Below are 19,225 nucleotides of genomic sequence, written 5' to 3'. Positions count from 1 at the left end.
CCTGAGCTGAGATCAAGAGTCAGACACTTAACCAACTGAGCCACCCAGGTGGCCCCCAACATTTATTCCTTTAAATTTAGCCTAGACCTGGCCCAGAATAGCCTGGTTTAGAGTTCATTTCCTGGGCGGCTTTAGAGTTGTAGGCAACTTAAAATATTGATTTTGATACTGAGAAATATTAGAAGAGCCAGGAAAAATTAAGCCAATCATTTAGACCTGGGGTTGCAAATAGATTTTATTTCCTGTGCTCAGCCTGTCTAGCTACTTAGAACTCTGTCTAGGAGATTGGAGCCACATCCATAGTTCCAGAGGACTGTGATTGATTAATGATGTCTGCCTTGGTTGCAGGAGAGTAGCTGGTGATACATGTGTCACTTATTGAATGTCTCTAGTTTGGAGAAAGTCTGTAGGGGCACAGGCTGAGGCAATGATGCCTACATGATTCCATCAGAGTAAGTAGGATACCATACCTCTGGAGAAAGGAGGTAATCAAGGGTGCCATCTTTCATATTGTTTAAGGCTTCATTACTTGGAACAAAAATGGTGTATGGTCCATCGGTCCCATCTTCATCTAAGGTATGTCCCACATTGGTTTCCTGAATTTGAGAAGTGAAATTTTATATATGCAACCTATCTCTGACAAATGCTTGAAATAATTCCTTAGCAAATATTACTAATTGACACCTATACTCATTATATGAAAGATTAGACATAAAACCATTTTCCAGAAATTCATGAAAAGCACATACCTCTAACAAAGATCTGAACTTGCTGTATCTTGGTTGTAGCAATGTCATTATAGTTTGCTAAAAATCATGAAAAGAAATAGGTGGTTTAGGATATAGACTCCCAATGTTAAAAGGTCCGTGACAGAGTTTATGTGTATGTGTAAATGTGGATAGAAAATGCCCTGTCAGTTGCAACACATGATAGAAATGTTTCCTGCTGAATTAGTGGTTCAGATCGCATGTTCTGAAGTAGCCTTTGGCCATCATCAAATGAGTCAAAAGAAATATATTTTTATCGTAGTGAGGACTGCCCTCCTCCGTAAAGTACGAGGGATAACTTTTCATGACAACTCATCACTGGACTGAATGATTATATGTGGCCATAAAAGAGGCCATGAAATTGAGATCTTTCTAACACCTAATGCATGCTTTTCCTTCTGTTGGCAGACGTACCCAGAATTCTACTGAAAACAGAAATCATCCCATTTTCCCCATAGTCAGGGCCCTAACAGACATGAAGGACAAGCACATAATGCTGGCATGCATTTTCTTCTTTGATATGAGTCTCCAGGGAACAAAAAAAGATGTATTTGGGTTGACCTAACTTTTATCTGAAATGTCTCACCTCAGTGTTGCTCTCAAATGTGGGTGCCATCTTGTCCATGGCTCGGTCAAGTATGTGTAGGAGCCCGTTGGAAGCAACTATGTCCCCCTGTATAATTTTTACTTTCTTTTTGCCTCCATAGAGTTTAAGCTTTATTTGATTGTCCTAAAACACCAAGAAAAAGTAAAATTAATGTGGTATCCTTGAAGGAGTATTGGATTAGAAGTTCTGAGTCCTTGGGTTCTGTAATTTATTGGCTATATGATCTTTTGGATAAGTAAGTCACTTAACCCAAAATGGGAAAGATGTCATTTGCTTGCTTGACTTCACAGGTCTTTCATTCATCAAGATCAAATGAGATAATGTGTGAAATCATTGATGACTACCTGTGATTGCTAAATGTGAATAAGCATCATTAGTCTCCCCAAATGGACTGCAAGGTCAGAAAGGGCAAAATGATTCAATTTACCGTAAACTTATCACCTACATTAGTGTGTTGTATAGACAAGGCAGACAACAAAAAAATTTTGTTGCATAAATGAAGCTAATTCCTTCTTCCTTTCATGTGGCTCTTACAAGCTATAGACAATAAATATGTGTTGAATGAGTGAATGAATAAGTGAGAGAATGAATGAATGAATCAGTGAAGGACTGTCCTTGTGAGAAAAGAAGCTACATTTTATCCATCTCTCTAGATATCTATCCATTATGCATCCATCATCCATCCATCCATCTGTTCATCTATCCATCCATCTGTTCATCCATCCATCCATCTATCCATCCATCTGTTCATCTATCCATCCATCTGTTCATCCATCCATGCATCCGTTCATCCATCCATGCATCCTTCCATCCATCCACCCACACATCTGTCCATCCATCTGTTCATCCATCCATCCATCCATACATACATACATCCATCTGTTCATCTATCCATCCATCTGTTCATCCATCCATGCATCCATCCATGCATCCATCCATCCTCTCACACACAGTACACTGATTAATGATTCGGGTCTTGAAGTCAAGGAGACCTGCATTTGAATCCTGGCTCTGGCCCTTACTTGTGACCTCTCAGTTTTCTCACTTGAAAAATCATCTTTATGGTGCTGTTGCAAGTCTTATATAACATAAATAAAGATTCATCTCAGTACTTCATATAGAGTAAGTGCTCAATAATCTAACAACTACTGATAGTGGGTGAACTGCAACAATACAGGCCATAACCCACACATGCATGTTCTGTTTGTTAATCACATCCCCTCTGGCTCAGAAAGAGTTATTTGTGAGAGGAAAGAAGGGTAGTTTTACTTAAACAACAGAACAGAACTAATGGCGTTAGGAGAGATGGAATGCTAGGTCTGCAGAAGGTGGATAAACTCCAGCAACCTAAAACAAACAATCCATTTCCTCTTGCAAGAGGGATGCCCAGCTGGCTTTGTGCTGGAGCTTCCAGGAAACAGGTTTACTGCAAAGCTTCTCCTTCCTGCTGGCACCCGAATGATGTTCTCTTGAAGACGAATTCAGACCAGAGCAAAATCCCTCTTTCCACAACAGTTCTCTCCTGCCCGATCCTTCCTGGTGCTGCTCTCTGCTTCTGCCCTCATAGGGAAGTGCTTTGGCAAACAAGGAGTAAGGAAAGAAGTTCTTTGTAAACTTCAGGAGCCCAACCACAGAAAGAGTTGGCCGTGGGCACTGGCTCAGTAGACTCTTTTGTTCTGGAAGCGAAAATGAGAGAGACCCTTACCTTATTGCCGTTGAAGATTTCTCCTGACTTGCCGGTCAAGGTGTAGAAAGTGTCTGTGTTATTCATACGCTCGGTGTTCATCTGCCCAACAATTATGTGGAGTTTCACGAAGTACTGAGCAGCCTCCTTGTCCATCAAGAGCTCTTTGACCTGAGGAAAGAGAGCCAGTTCTTTCAGTTTCCACTGGTGTTTGAAGGACAAAATGAGGTCGTGAGGCATGGATTGGCCAATCTAAGACGTCAATGAGAAGGCATCCTAACTCGGGCTTGGGCCCTTTCAGGCACAGGTAACTTCTGGGGGAGTGGAATCTAGCGACCGGGAGGCAGTGGTCCGTGTCCTCTCAACCACCAGGAGCGAGGCTGGTGCAGGCACCAGGAGTCATCCGGAGCCCAGGGCGTAGATGGGAATGAAACAAGAAGTTATGCGAAAAGAAAGTGCAGACTAAATCCATGGAGCTTTTGGACAGGAAAAGTAGGATTTTTGAAATCGGCTGGATCAAATCTACATTTTGTCAGTATTATATATCATCAGCAATCAATCAACAGAGACTTTTTATTAACTGTGTAAATAATCTATACAGTGAATAAGAGACCATATGCAAAGTGCCTCGTGCAGAGACATTTGACATTTGTGAATCCTCCTCCCCTATAAGGAGAGACGTGAGGCTATTTCTGAGGTTTAATGGTTGATTCATTTCAGATTGTCCAACGGTGGTCGCATATTAGGGTGAGGGCGGGTCTGTAACTCCCTGGGTTTTCATTCAGTACAGCAAAAATTATTATCACAAGATATCTTGGATTAAGAGAAGCCACTTATATACACATTAATATGTCCATTACCTCCATTAAACCAAATGTAGTAATAACATGGACACCATCATGATAGGATGCTTCCAATGGGCACCAGGAGTTTCATTCCCACTGCGTGATATCACTCCAGACAACAGCAGCTCGCAGGGAAGACTACCATGTTCTCCTACTTTCCTCTGCCACTGTTATCATTAATGACTTTTTTTTTAAAGTAGTCTCCACTCCCAGCACTGAGCCCAATGTGGGCCTGGAACTCACGATCCTGAGATCAAGACCTGAGCTGAGATCAAGACCTGAGCCAAATCAAGAGTCGGATGCCTAACTGACTGATTTTAAAGAAACAAATATATAGTTAATACATTAGATTAATTCTTCTCATAGGAAGTAAGCAGTTTTGCATTATGCAAATCCTGTTTATCAAATGACTACACTTAAGATCCCTCAGTCATTACCCTTGAAGGGGTCAGGATTGGAAGGGGGCACCGTTGGGCCCTCTAGGGAGCTGGTAATGGTCTTGCTGGATACACCGGTACGTTCGCTTTGTGACAATGCATTGAGTTGTGCACTTACAATCTGTATGCTTACTGTAAGGATGTCATATTGCAATAAAAGTTTACTGCCCACCCCCAATCACCACCTTATCATCAGTAGATTTAATTTTAATAGGAGTTTCCCACTTTATTTTAAATACTTACATTGAATCCTTTCAGTCCCTTGTCTGTGGGCAAGAGCACAGTGAATGGTCCCAGGTTACTTAGTGGCCAGGCATAGGCTTTGTCTTAGGAATAGAAATACATAAAGAAAAAAAACACCAAATGAATCAGTGGCACATGAAGAGTAAAATCAAGCAATGGTCCTTGTGGTCCCTTTAGGCCCTTTGAATCAAGAGCTCTTCTCTTCTAATTGGTATGTGCAGCCCTTGGTAAACTGGGAAGCTCTAAGAAAGCAAGATATCATGATGCCATGGCCCCCAAAGTGTCTATATCACTGTGTGGCTTTCCTTGCAGACACAGCCTTAGCTTCAAGGAGACCCTGGGATGAGATCTGTGAGGGTCATGTGATGAAATCCTCAGTCAATCCCAGCAGGTCCCTGACCCTGTGCCCGGCTATCTGAGCTGTTTGCCATGGCGGTGAGCAAAGACGCAGCCCTGCTCCATCCAGGGCCAGCTCCGAAGAGCCTCATGTTTGATTTAATCCTCTGCTGTGGCCACCTTGAAGTGTTTAATAATTTTTGAACCAAGGACCCCATCTTGTCATTTTGCATGGTGTCCTGCAAATTAGGTGGCCAGTCCTCTTTCCATCCTCCCAGGGATGGCAGGGAGGGCTCTGGGCTGTCACGTAGCAGACAACGTGGACCGGCACTTCATAAATGGGTGGAAGGTCAACAGGACTTTGTTGGGAAATGTTCAAGAGCACATTCTGCAAAGGACACTCTGTCACCCTTGTCTGCTGTCATTTGATAGTCCGAGTTCTTAGAGGAAGGCTGTAAGAAGCCAGAAGCATGCCACAAATGCATGACTCCCTGTAGGATGCCTTGGAAAGAGGAGGACATTTGTGCAGGCCCTATGTTAAGGTTTATGCCCACAATGCAGCATTGACCCATTCTCTATCTGTGCTCTTTCTGGGAAATCATTTTTTGGTGACGGGTAAATTCTCGATACTGATATGTTAAGGCTTTTGTTGATGGGTCAAGTCTGTGTTTTATTTTCTGTTGATGGGTCAAATTTATATCTTATTGAAAGTCTTGTCTAATGCTGCGATCAGCTGTGATATTTCATTCTAAAGGGGGTGTTGGGTAATAACCCCTGGAGGGCATTTGGAAATGATGAGGGCATCTTAGATTGTCACCCCGCCTGAGGGGCTGGGAGAGGCGGTGTCACTATAGACAATTAGTGGTTGGGGAGGGCAAAGGGCAATATCCAGAGCATGTGAGAAGGTCACACCAACTATTCTCAAAATTCAGTGGCACCCACTGTGGAACATGGATACAACCCAGGGTTTTAGTCACTCTCTATTCCCAGTATTAACTGCCAACCTTGCTTCACACCTGGAGGACCCACAAGGTCAAGGGAAAGAGGATGGTCTCCATCCTCATATCAGTAGCTGCCCTGTCTCGTTGTTGCAGACCTGTTAATCTATAGTGACCCCAGGACCCTGTCCTCAGCGTTCTGCCTACTAACTGTTGCATTGCTGGACCTCTTGGCACTCATTCCTTGTCTCCTTGGAAACAGCTGCCTGTGCTTTCCCTCTCACCTGCACTATTCCTCCCTAGGAGGGCAAATTCCAATAGATTCCTCCCCTGCCCACCCTTTCTGAATGATTGTGTCTTACAGATGCCTTGCCTGAAAGATGGGTTCCCTTTACGTGGAAACCTGCACCCGCAGCCGCATACCCAGGAGCGAGATGAAAGTGGTCAGACTTCCTTGCCATTTTCCTCTGGGTTCAGTGTTTAATTCTCTGAGTCGCTCCATGATGTTTCCATAACATGTTGAGCCGTCACCCACGTAACCTTTCCGGCAAGTGCATCTATAGGGAGGGTGAAAACACATTCTCAGGGTCTTAGAGCCATTGAGTATTGAGATCGTACAGTCCAACTCCCTCATCTGAGAACAGAGTGAGGGCAAGGGTCGTGTGCATATTTATGCCCTGTATTAATGTCCTATCTAGTGCAGGGTTTGGTTCAGAGCAGGTACGTAATTAACAGTTGGATGATAAGCGGCAACTGAATTGCAATAAATATATAGATAATGGAATTTGCAGAAATTTTATACAATAGTTTCATAAAAGACTCACGGAGTTAAGGACAAGGTTTAAAGGTGCGCCAGCCCTGGCGTGCTGGTAAAGGTTTAATAACCAGCTCTCTGCGGGGGGTAGGGCAGAGCCCTGCTTTTCAGCTTTTGCCAATTTCCACGGGCTGTACTCCCACCTTGGCCAATCTCAAACTACCAGTGTGATGTCAACCAGCTTGCAAAATCCTGAAAACGTAACCACCAGCTTTCGCAACTCCGTAAGCCCTGGCTCTAGCACACCACCGCTGCCTAGCAAAGAGGAGCTGACAGCCAGCTGAAGCCAGCTAGGTGCTTCGGAAGGCGACGTTGCACAGGACCCTGGGATAAGTGGTGGGGTAGGGGAGGGGCGCTGCAGAGATGAGAGCTGCAAGGAGGCCGCGGTCATCATACCACCGGCATGACTCATGTTGACAAGAGGCTTCCAAAGGACAGTTACACACTCACGAGTCCAGTTGTATTTCCAAATATGGTCCCATGGCAAATAGATGTATTTTCAACAAGTTTGCTGAGCAAACATTTCAGAGTTTTATTACCCCCGCCTAGATTGCTAGAGTAACTTCCTAACTGGTCTTTCTGCTCTCACTTTCCTTCTCCTCAAGTCGGTCCTTCGCACAACCCTCTGAATGGCCTCGCCAAAAGGGAAATCTGGCACCTTTGTGCCTAAAACGACATGGACTCCGTTCACCTCCAGAAGAAGGTCTAAGTGCTTAGCGTGGCCTGCAAGACCCCAAAGGGGAACTTGCTTATGTCTCCTTCCTGCTGCACGCTGCAAATTCCAGCATTCCCAAGTTGCCTTCTTTTTTAGAGACTGGGATGCCCTTCTCAGGCCATGTGCCCTGCCAGGAATGGTCTCCTGGCCTCACCTCATGGCTCAGGAGTGATCTGCTCTAAGGAGTCTTACCTGGCCTCATGACTCTCCCCGACAGGAGCAGCCTGTGGGTACCCCCCTCCATCACAATCCTCTCCACAAAAAGGAGCCCCTGAGGTGTTGTCTCCTCTGTTGGAAGGGAAGCTCTCCTAGAACCTGCATCCTACTCCTTCCTCGTCACATTCCAGCACTTGGGATGATGCCTACTTGTTGAACTGATTATTTACCAAGTATCCACTTAATTCTAGGAAGCTTGCCAGGAAGGAGGGCTACAGAGGTGATGATAACAGATACCTTGCCCTTTTAGTGTCTCACATTCTGAAAATGGGCCTGAAAACAAACAATTTTGAGCCACATGATAAAGCCACTTGATCTCCTCAAGTCTCAGCTTCCTCATCTGTGAAATGGATTTCCTGATACGTTTAGGGTTGTCTATGGAAGAGAAGATGCATGAAGAACAGCTGGCACAGGGACAGACACATAGGAAAAGCTCAGTACTTGGTAGATGATGATGATAATGATGACGATGATGACGGTGATGGTGGAGATGGTGGCAATAGGGCCACCAGTCCTGTGGGGGAGCCAGAATATAGCAAGGCAAGTCCAGAACCACATAGCTGAAGCTCTGGAGAAGCACCATGATGAAGGCTTGAGTAGGATGCTATGGGGCATGGAAGAGGAAGTGACTAATTGTGCCTGGAGGAATATGAAACAGGGTTTGGGAGAAAGTACCACTTTAGAGAATTCTAGGATACATATGAGTTTTCCGGCTAGATGGATGATTGGCAGATCATTTACTGATTGAGACTTCGGAATTTTTCATAGAACAACCAGAGTACCCTGGGGACATTTGCGAATGTCTGGAGATATTTTTGGTTGTCAGAACAGAGGTGAAGGTCCTGTGGCATCTAGTGGGTGGAGGCCAGGGAGCTGCTGAGCAGCCTACAATATAGGGGACTGCCCCCACAGGCCGGATATCAATAGAGCTGAGCTTGGGAAACCTTGTTGTAAGGAGTCACTCTCGTAGATCAAACAGTAAATCAGTCGTCTACTTAATACAGTTAAATAACAGTTTTCTACACGAACATCAACTTCCTCTGCAAGTCCTGTGCTCCAGGACAGTGAATGTGAGAAGCATAGGGTGGGCGGTGGGGGGGATTGGTAACTCTTATTACAATAGTCCTTGTTCTAAATTACATACATTTCATTTGAAGACATCTGATAATAGCATGACAAGTAACCTGTACAAACCGCTAAGTATGTTCCTCTCTAAAAGTTCCCTAAGTTGTTATGAGGCCAATAGTCTGTTTTGTGTAAAGTAACTTGACTTATCTTGCCTAAGGATGCCAGGAGAATCTTATTTTAATGGTGACACTGCTGAATGGAATGCATGGGATATAAATACTTTTTATTGTTGTTTAAAATCTTGGTCTGGACTCTGACATTTCAGGAGACGGTTTTCTCACTTAAACGCTCTCAGCTGGCCATGGCGTATTCACAGTGGGGCCCCCTTTAGTCAATTGCTTCTCTATTAGGAGTGAAGATCTCTTGCTGTCTTACAGCTCTAAAAACACCCCAAGCCATTGGAATTTTATAAGATATGGGATGGAATTAATTACATAGAGTGCTGGATGAAATTTAGTGAAATTCTAGGGTGTCCCAAAAGACTTACTACTGTTGCTTCCTTCACTCGCTCACTTGTTCTTTTCAGTCCTTCATTGATTCATTTGTTCCTCCAAAGTGTCACTCATGTCATTGTTTTAATGGGTGCCAGGAGTTGTTGCAATAAAGATAAATAAGACGTGGACCCTCAAGGACCTTACATTCTAATTGGGAATTGAGATCAGTAATACTCATAGCTAATATCTATTAATAGCTGCTATTCCAGTTTCCTTGGTAGGGGCCTTATACGGTTTCTTATTTAATACAACAATCCTATGAGGTGGGTTCTGTTATTAGCCCTACTTTAGAAGAGGAAATAGCAGGACAGAGAGGTTCAGTATCTCACTCAAGATCACATCGCTGTACTATGTGTGTACTATGTACAGAAGCATTTCAGGTGCTCCAGGAGGCCAGGGGGTTGCTGAGTGGGCTGGGAGCACAGGGGAGACATCCTAGAGGTGGGGACACTTGAGCTGAACAGTGAAGGATCACTTGATCTTAGCCCAAAAGCTGAGAGGCAAAGAAGAGTGAAGGATCAGTATGCAAGCCTGACTCAGAGGGGGGTGAGGAGGGTACGACGTCTAAGCAGGGGGAATAGCTTGTGCAAGTATATGGAGCTGGGAACGCCGTGGCGTGTTTCAAGGACAGCGGCGGGTGAGCCAGAGCCAAGAGGGTGTTCGTGAGAGTGGTGAAAACGATGTTGTTCATTCATACCCTTCGCAAACAACCCTCGGCCATGCCCCTCGGGGAATCGTACCAGGGAGCGCTCGTGCAGGTCCTGGAGGCTGGTCTGGAGGCATTTGGGCAGAGGTGCCCGAGTATGGTCTGTGAGGGGGACTCAGGCCCTGGGAGAGCATGCCCCCTTACTCTTTCAGAGCCCTTGCCCTGGTGTAGCTGGTGGAGGGCCAGAATGGGGCGCTCTAGAATGCAGTGCCCAGGGCAGGGCAGGAAGCTGTTTGTTTTTCTTAGTAATAATCAACACGGAGCTTATTGCTTAAAAGACGCTTATAAGCGTCAGCTCTACTCTTTCCAGGGAGATCTTCTTGGTCTCTAGTGGACTCGTCAGGTGAAGGAAAGCTTACATGGCCTGTCCAAGGTCACTCCAGGGGTGAGTGAGAGATCCCACGTCTGAGCCCATTCTTCTTTATTGGGTGGACCTCTGTGACAAATGCAGTAAGATTTGGAATATGCTGCATAAGCTCCTTACCATATCTAAGAGGCGTAAACTAAATCTTCATCCAAGGTGAACTAAATAACCTGCAGGAAGTTAGTAGTGGCCCCATATTTTATCAGTGTAACGTAGCTAGTCTTGCTTCATCTTCTTTCCAGCCTTCCCAGACAGTCCATTTTTGAGGGAGCGGGATCAAGGGGATCAAGTGGTAGCCCCACGGACATTCTAAACCCAAGCTTTCATGCCACTCACATTATTCTGATGTTCCTTCCAGCTTCATTTTTGATTTTATGCTCTCAAATACAAAGGAGAGAAAGTGTTGAAGTATTGTACTCAGACTGGCTGAGAGGCTGGCAAACAGTATGTAGGTGTACACAAGTGTGTGTACATATATGCCTATACACACGATTGTGGTGTGCGGGTGTGAGCACACACATGTGTAGAGTGATTTCTACATGCCAAGTTCTGCTCAGAAACTGATGAATAATTCTCATGTAATCCTCATCACAGGTCTGGTGGGAGGTACGATTCTCCTTATAGGACAGAGGAAACATAATTCAGAGAGATGAAGGCACATGGCAGAGCCGGGACTTGAACCCAGGTGTTCTGACATCCAAGCTCTCTTGACTCTACCCACAGTGAGTACAGATCTACTTATTTGCCCAGATAAAACATGATAATCCTAAAACCTATCTGGGCAAATGCACACATTCCAAACCCAACTGTAAAAAGAATAAACTTCATAGAAGATGAAAAGGGGCTCTGCAAGCACAGAAACTGGTTAGTAATTACACGGTTCAAGGTCTACTATGGTTTTGAGCTCACAATGGCAGTGAGTCCTTCACAGATGCCGATGACAATGAGAACAGAAAGTGACACAGTAGCCTCGGTCTGGGAGTCAAAGACTGGGGTTCTAGCCTCAGTTCACCCACTAATGAAAACATAATACAGCTGTATAGTAGTTTCTAGAACATTCTCTCATGTAATGTTCTCAACATAGTGAAGTAGACATCACTATGCTCATTTCATACATGGAGAAACTAAGACCAGGGGCGCCTGGGTGGCGCAGTCGTTCAGCATCTGCCTTCGGCTCAGGGTGTGATCCCGGCGTTCTGGGATGGAGCCCCACATCAGGCTTCTCCGCTGGGAGCCTGCTTCTTCCTCTCCCACTCCCCCTGCCTTGTGTTCCCTCTCTCACTGGCTGTCTCTCTCTGTTAAATAAATAAAATCTTAAAAAAAAAAAAAAGAAACTAAGACCAGAGAGATGGTGTCACCAAGGTCATTCAGCTAGTAGATACCAGTGTTGAGACTCAGACCCAGGTCTTTCACCCCTAAATACCACACAACCTGCCTTGGCCTCGGGAGTTTTCACACAAATATTTTCACTCTCGGTAAGTCCCTTCTCTTGCAACCTAGAGTCCAGGAAACACCGCCGGTGTTTATTCACCTTCCCCAGTCTTGTTTGGCACCACTAGCAAGCAATATTTCATGAATGAGGAAACAGGCATATACATTCAAGGTCAAACGTCTGTCATCACAGCAGACCTTTGTTTTCCCAGTGACGGTGGTTTCCTTCTCCCACGCTCTGACCACTTACTACTGAGTTATCAGGCATATCTCAGCACGTTCTAATGGTCATTACAAAGGAAACAATTGTCGAATGATTGAGTGATTGAAGAAAGCTGTAATTGGGAACCTACCATGCTCCTTGCATCCTGTTAGGTGGGGGTGAGTGTGGGTACAAGGCTGAGTAAGACACATTTCCTGCCCTTTGAGGAACTTACAGCATTGGCTGGGCACCACTTGGAAAGAAGGTGGTGAAACTGAACAGACTTACTTGGGTTGGCCTGGTGCAATGGTAGTGCAGTTAGCGTTCCTGTGACAAGGGTTATTGGACTCACAGACATCGATCATACTGCACCCCACTCCAGGGACGTAATTGCGGTAATGTTCTTTACACTCACAGTGAGACTTCAGAAGACAAGGAGAGAAAAAGAAAGGGTTCTCGTTAGTCACAGAAGCTGACATCCTTCTTTAACCCATCTGTATTCTGCCATAAAAACTAACTTAGGGCTTGTCCAAAGTGTGGGCTTCAATTGAAAATTTGTCAAAGTATTCGGAATTGGGAGTCATGTCTACGTATTTCACCCATTGGGAAATTACACCTTGTTTGTGAAGTTCATCTTTTTGGTTTTCTTGTTTCCTAACCCTAGGCCTTTCTGGCTCCATAATTTCTGGTTTTAGATTGTCTACAGGTGAGTAGAGACTGAGGCTCAGATGGGAGATATTCTAGGTCTAAAGAGTGGCTTTCAACTGGGACTCTCAAGCTAAGGCACACTGGGCAATGTCTACAGACATTTCTGATTGTCGCAACAGGGGAGGAGGCCAGTGTCACCAGAGGCCAGGGATGCTGTCAAACATCCCATGATGCACAGGACAGCCCCCACCACAAGGGATTCTCCAGCCCCAAATTCTGGTCATGTCAAGGTTGAGAAACCCTACTCCGGAATAACGGGAATAATGCTTCTGTGTGAATAATGGGGGGTTTCTAAGACTTGAAAATCTGCCTTGGGACCCATTTTTTGGAGACAAAGTTTATTTTTAATCTCACTCCCAAGGTTCTGGGACCTTGGCTCAGAGTATGATGTGGCTTTTCCCAGAAGGGCCCTCATTTTGAGGATGGTGGCTCAGCTCCTTGAATTTCTTTCCAAACCCACCTCAGACGTTGATAGCAGAAATGGCATGTGACACATTTTTTTCCTGGAAGATGGATTGGGTGGATTCTCTGCAGGGAACTCCTGGAGCATTGCCATGGGGTGATTGGATTGCTGGGGACACGGGACTCTGGTTGGGCCAGACACTGAAGCTTTTCCTCCTACCAGGGCAATAATATCCTTCTGTACAGAGAGATTTCCTCCACTGAGCTGGGTATGCATTTATGGACGTAATGAGCACCCACTAGATGGTTGATGGATGAATGAAGTATTAGCGAAAGGGCTCTTTCAACTGGATTCCTCAACAAAGGTCTCTGGACCTGGCTGTTTTTTTTTTTTTTTTTTTTTACCAGTCAAGGTCATGATGTGATTTAGAGGGACAGGGTCTCACCCCAGAATAGCCTCACTGCTCCCTCCTATTTGTCAGGGCTGCCTGACATTTTGTCAAGGCTCATCTCTTCGGGACAGAATATTTTTGGTTCTAAGAGTCCTCTCTTACCTTGAAAAGATATGAGAGGGAATAGAGGATTACAGGTGAAAGTCAATGACATATTCACCCAAGACTTGGGTAGCAGTTGATTTGTTAATCTAATTTGATTGTATATATATTTTGCTGATCACCATCTACGAACAGGATACAAGAGAACATAGGACAGTTAAGTTTTCCCTGAGGGGCTGGGAAAGTGTGAGTTCAGAGGATGGACTGGGGAGGGGACACGTTGAGGTTAGCCCTGAGCGCAGGGAGGTCTACCTGGAGAGGAAGTCCAAATTGAGCATTGAAAGGGCGAAGTGGGAGAACCTAGCAGACAAGTGATACCCATGGCACAGTTTTAGCTTTGCTGGGCCGTCCTACTTTTAGACACCCTAGTTCCACGCATCATGGGCTCACCTGTCCGGGCCCATCATACATGCACACTGTAGACTCCGTAGGGCAGTTTCCGTAGTGAGTCTGGCAGGGGTCTACTGGTAAGCACACTTGGCCATCCCCGTGGTAGCCTTCTAGGCAAGTGCAACTGTGCTGATTTGGTCCCAGGTATGTGCAATGAGCGTGAGGATGGCAGACTGCTTGTAAACACGGATTGATGGCTTGAAAGGCAATGACAGGGTATGAGCTCATCAAAGTTGCACAGGCAATTTGATAGTTTTCAGAGAGAGAGAGAGAGAGAGAGAAACGTTTCCTCTTATCCCACCTGATGCCCGCCATCCGTTGAACATATTTCTATACGGCTGTCAGAGATTATAACTACAAATACTGTATTGATATATTACTATGCCATGTTACACATGGATTTAAATATAAAATAGCATGAAAAAAAGCATGAATACATGTGGTATTTATAATAGGCACTGGCTCTGTCTAAGCACTTGCCATACATTAACTCAGTTAATNAACGTTTCCTCTTATCCCACCTGATGCCCGCCATCCGTTGAACATATTTCTATACGGCTGTCATTGTAACTACAAATACTGTATTGATATATTACTATGCCATGTTACACATGGATTTAAATATAAAATAGCATGAAAAAAAGCATGAATACATGTGGTATTTATAATAGGCACTGGCTCTGTCTAAGCACTTGCCATACATTAACTCAGTTAATTCTTACAACAACTCTGTAAGGTAGGAACCATTATTATCCCCATTTGATAGATAGGAAAATGGAAGCACAGGGAAGTTAAAGAATTTGTCCAGGGGCGCCTGGGTGGCACAGCGGTTGAGCGTCTGCCTTCGGCTCAGGGCGTGATCCCGGCGTTACGGGNAGCACAGGGAAGTTAAAGAATTTGTCCAAGGTCATGTATTTAGTAATAAGCAGATCTGGGATTTGAATGCTGGCAGTCTGCCTCCAGAGTTCATGTTCATAATCAATACATAACACAATCTCTCACAAAGCAAATGAGCATGGGAAGGAAAGGACATAGACACCCAGTGCTCATCATATCATGTGCCCTCTTTAATTCAACTCATGAGTCATTGAACATTATATCAAAAACTAATGATGTGCTCTATCTTGGCTAATTGAATTTAAATAAACGAAAAGGAAGGAAAGGAAAGGAAAGAAAGATAGATAGACTGCATTTTATCCTAACATCGGTCAGTTGATATAAAACTATGTGTCAAAATCTATTCACGAGCTTTGATAATAGAAGGAGAGAATGCCATTTATTGAAAAGCTATCACGGATGAGCGTGTGCTCGACAGTTGTATATTTCATTCAACTTAACACAGAGAGAAACAGAAGTGCCCTTGTGTTAACATTAGGGAGGTTGCGAGGTTTTGGGTTTTTTTTTGTTGAGTAACTTAAACATCTCAATTAATGAGCTAGCAGGATCTAAATTCGACTCACGCTCGCAGTAGTGGCCATCGCCTTGGTAATTGGGAAGGCATTTGCATTCCAGTTTCCTTTCATCTTGGCTGGAAGGTGAGCATCTGGAATTTTCAGGGCAGAGCAAGGCCGCACATTCAGGAATGGCTGCAAAGGAAGATTGTTGAGATACCCATATTAGTAGAATAACTGATTCTAAAAAACTCAACCAACGCAGTGTTCTTTGTGATTAAGAAAATAATTTAAAAAGACTCATTGTGACAATTTGAAAAACACAGAATGCATAACGTAAAAATTAACTGTTTTCTGATTCTCATTCTTCCATTTCACTCCCAAAGTAAATAATATCAACAACCAATATACTACATTCACTTATAAATTTATTTAGATGATTTTTTTTTTTACAAAATGGAATCCTGTGAAGATATTTAGCAACTTGATTTTTAATGTAACAATATATTATGGAGGTATTTAAAGATCTATTTTAATCTCTAATAACTAGTATTTCATCATCTGGGGGGCACAGATGGTTGTCAAAAACTATAAGGAGTCTGACATATTATCCAATGTGCAAAGCTTAGAAGTTGAGCTAATACAGTTCCGTGGGTGCTGGTAGAAGGTATGACACTCCTGGGTCAGAGGGGAAGGATGGTTTATTACTCACATCAAGAATAGTAGCCAGAGTGGTGGCATTTTCAGGCCAGTTCTTCCAAGCCCCAAGTCCTCTGGGGCAATGCAGAGAGGGGCTGCAGTGGATTCCAGTACAGGGGAGGAGCCCCAATCTTAGGGAACCTAAGTTATTATTATTTTTTTTAAATAGGCAATGTATTTGTTAGAGCCCCGGCAGGAGACAGAAACTACACAATTATTTGAATGTTTTAGTGTAAAGAATTATCAGCAGAAAATTCATGAGAGTTAAAAAGAGTTCTAAAGAATGAAGGGATAGTGGATATATACAAAGTAACCACTCCCCGAGGGTTGAAATAAGTACCCAAGGTAGAGCCCTTCTCTCTCCAGGACCAAGCTCCAGATGTCACTGGAAAAGGGCATGCCTTGGTCACTAAATGGTGGGGAAAGTGCTGAGGTCCCTTGGGGCTGAGACTTGCTGAAAATCTTCCCCTAGGACTCCAGGGAAGTTCATCCACAATGAGGGGCCAAGCCTCAGGATTCATTTGGTACCTGGGAAAGCTTCTCGCCTCTGGGTGCTCCTAGAACCAGAAGCTGAGAAGTTGCCCCCTTGGAAGGGTAGGACACTTGCGTGTGTGGCTGGAGCCAGGGCGACTTCAGGGCCCAGCTATGTGGGAGAGAGGTGGCATGGCTGACTCTCCAGATGGCCAACCCTGCAGGGCCCCTGGTGCGCACAGTCCCGAGGAGATGGCATACTGAACAGCAAGCACACCTCTGTGTGGTGGGGCACAGCTCTGTGGTGTCTGGGGTTCCTGGCTATGCCACTGCCACCTGAGTCAAGCATTAGACAAGGTTCACAGTAGGCAAACGCTGGAGGAAGCTGAGCCCTGCAGGAACCTAGCGTGGGAGAGACTGGAGGGCTGAGCAGTGGAGAAAACCCAAGTTCTCTGGGGTGCTGGTGAGTGAGCTAAAGCAGAAATAGGAAGAGAAAACCCTTTCTTCTTCAGTGTCCCTCCAGCACCTTCTATTCATAAGATTTTACATCTTGCTGGCTGGCAAATGAGAATTATTTACAAATTCCCCTCCATTATCATAGAGCAAGCAAAAAGGATGAATTTTGAGTTGAAAGGTAATCCCTTGATAACTCAAACAGGCAGGACACAGCCTACACTTTGTTGCCAAGGGGAGACCCTGCATCTTCCAAGGCTGTTTCTGATACAAACATCCTTTAAAGAAGTTGGAACAGAGAGTAGTCAGTGTGCTGCCCTCAAGAGGTGTTCGAATATGAGATGCTCATGGAGAATTGTCCCCAACAGTGCTTGTTGAACCAAACATTCAGAGAGAATATCCCCCCACAACTCTTCCATAAAGTAGAATCTTGCCAGAAAATGGCTGCGCTTTCAAGGATTACATTTCCAGCCCCTCCTTGCATCTAGGTGGGGTCACATGACTACTTTACATTGATGGACCATTGAGAGGAAGTTGGATGTGTCATTCTGGATTTCATAAGCCGGGGCTTCTCCACCCTCTCTTCTTCCTTCCATGGCTCAAAGCAGAGCACCCTGAGGTGCTGCGGGATGGCAGAAGCACAAAATAGAAAGATCTGGATCCCTCATCTCCATGCGGTGGGAAGCTGGTGTCAGCCAGGACACCCACACTGGACTGTACATGAGTAAGAATTACACCTCTGTTATGTTAAGCTAGAGGTTCCCCAAAGTCTCAGTGTCTTAACGTTTTCATGGTGCCCCAGTCTAAAACAAATATCTACCAGGTCCATTTATTAAGTTGTTGGAACAAAGGAATGCGGTAAGTGTGCCATGAGACCTCAGTNCTGTTATGTTAAGCTAGAGGTTCCCCAAAGTCTCAGGTCGTGGCGCTCAGTGTCTTAACGTTTTCATGGTGCCCCAGTCTAAAAGAAATATCTACCAGGTCCATTTATTAAGTTGTTGGAACAAAGGAATGCGGTAAGTGTGCCATGAGACCTCAGTAACCATTTAAAAAGGTAATGTGGTTACTATAAAGAGATATATTCTCATTTCATTCTTAAATAACCACATTTACTTATAAGTGGAATGTGTGAGTTTTTTGGACACTGCCCAACTCCTTCAACCTTGGAATCAGATTGGAAACTACCACCCTCATTCCATTCGGAAGGATTTTTACTTGATACTTGCTTTTTATCCTAGCAACCACTAAACACACAGCTTTGTAAAGATGATGTCATTGAAAGGGATGCAGTGCTACCTAATGTTGAAATTGTGAACTAACTCAAGCCAGCAATGCATACGGTATTCTACAGACACTTCACTGTCTCCCTCAAAAGTTTAAAATATCCCGTAACACTCACGTGAGTTTGTTGTGGTAGCTTGGGATGCCTTGGCACAGCTTTGAAATCTTAGTGTTAAGCTATTGGAGTTTTACGTTTGTTTCTTACAAGAGCCAGCATTATGCTAACTGGTGTCGGACATACCACCATTCACTCAACCATTCCCTCCGACGGACATTCAAGTTGTTTCTAGCTCGTGTTGTTCTTACAAACAATATTGTCATGAATTTCTTTGTAGATATACTTTCACCTACTGGTGCCTGCCTCTCTCTTTCTCCAGGTAAATTCCTAGAATTGGGGCTATGGCAGCAGACTGTAAGCATATTTTAAAATTTAATAGATAAAATTCCCTCATAGTTTGTAGAAATTCATCTCCCCATTGACTGTACTGTAATTTTTCTCCTACCCACAGGTAGATATTATCTATCTTGCAATCTGTATAACATAGTGAGCAAAAAAACCCCCAGAAAACAAACCAACCCCAAACCAAACCAAAACCAACCACTTTGTTATGGTTTTGAATTAATCTGTGGTTCATTGACATTTCTGTGGGTTAAGCACCTTCTCTATGCTTGGCTAGTTTTTATTTCTTCTCCTGAGAAGTAGCTGCTCTTTGGCAAATTTTAAAATTGGGTTCGTATTAGTATGCACACTTTTCTGCCGTGTGGGTTGCAGATATTTTGTGCCAGTCTATTGGGTTTATCTTTCGACTCAGCAGAATTATTTTGTCATTTGGAGGCAAATCTGTGTGTGTTCTCCATTAAGCTGGCTTCTGGGCTGGGTCTGCTGTCTTATTAAAAAGGTCTTTTCTCGTGAGTCCACTGGGCAATGATAGGAGTGGCCAAGAAAGGA

The 19,225-nt window shown here is 44.3% G+C and overlaps 1 protein-coding gene across 1 annotated transcript in view; it reads right to left on the bottom strand.

Annotated features, from left to right (window-relative positions):
- Window positions 1-19,225, bottom strand: part of STAB2 (stabilin 2) — a 132,800-nt gene that overhangs the window by 86,457 nt on the left and 27,118 nt on the right. Inside the window, exons 7-15 of the mRNA XM_034643676.1 lie at window positions 15,442-15,567; window positions 13,982-14,178; window positions 12,216-12,349; window positions 6,281-6,414; window positions 4,584-4,666; window positions 3,080-3,229; window positions 1,354-1,497; window positions 750-806; window positions 471-596 (exon numbers count right to left, since the gene is read on the bottom strand). Of these exons, the coding sequence (XP_034499567.1) occupies window positions 471-596; window positions 750-806; window positions 1,354-1,497; window positions 3,080-3,229; window positions 4,584-4,666; window positions 6,281-6,414; window positions 12,216-12,349; window positions 13,982-14,178; window positions 15,442-15,567 (1,151 nt within the window). The remainder of the gene's footprint in view (window positions 1-470; window positions 597-749; window positions 807-1,353; window positions 1,498-3,079; window positions 3,230-4,583; window positions 4,667-6,280; window positions 6,415-12,215; window positions 12,350-13,981; window positions 14,179-15,441; window positions 15,568-19,225) is intronic.

The sequence above is a fragment of the Ailuropoda melanoleuca genome, chromosome 15 (genome assembly GCF_002007445.2).
Source record: "Ailuropoda melanoleuca isolate Jingjing chromosome 15, ASM200744v2, whole genome shotgun sequence".
In the NCBI taxonomy this organism is placed as follows: Eukaryota; Metazoa; Chordata; class Mammalia; order Carnivora; family Ursidae; genus Ailuropoda; species Ailuropoda melanoleuca.
The sequence above is the reverse complement of the archived record's forward strand: the minus strand, read 5'-3'. Positions and strand labels throughout refer to the sequence as shown.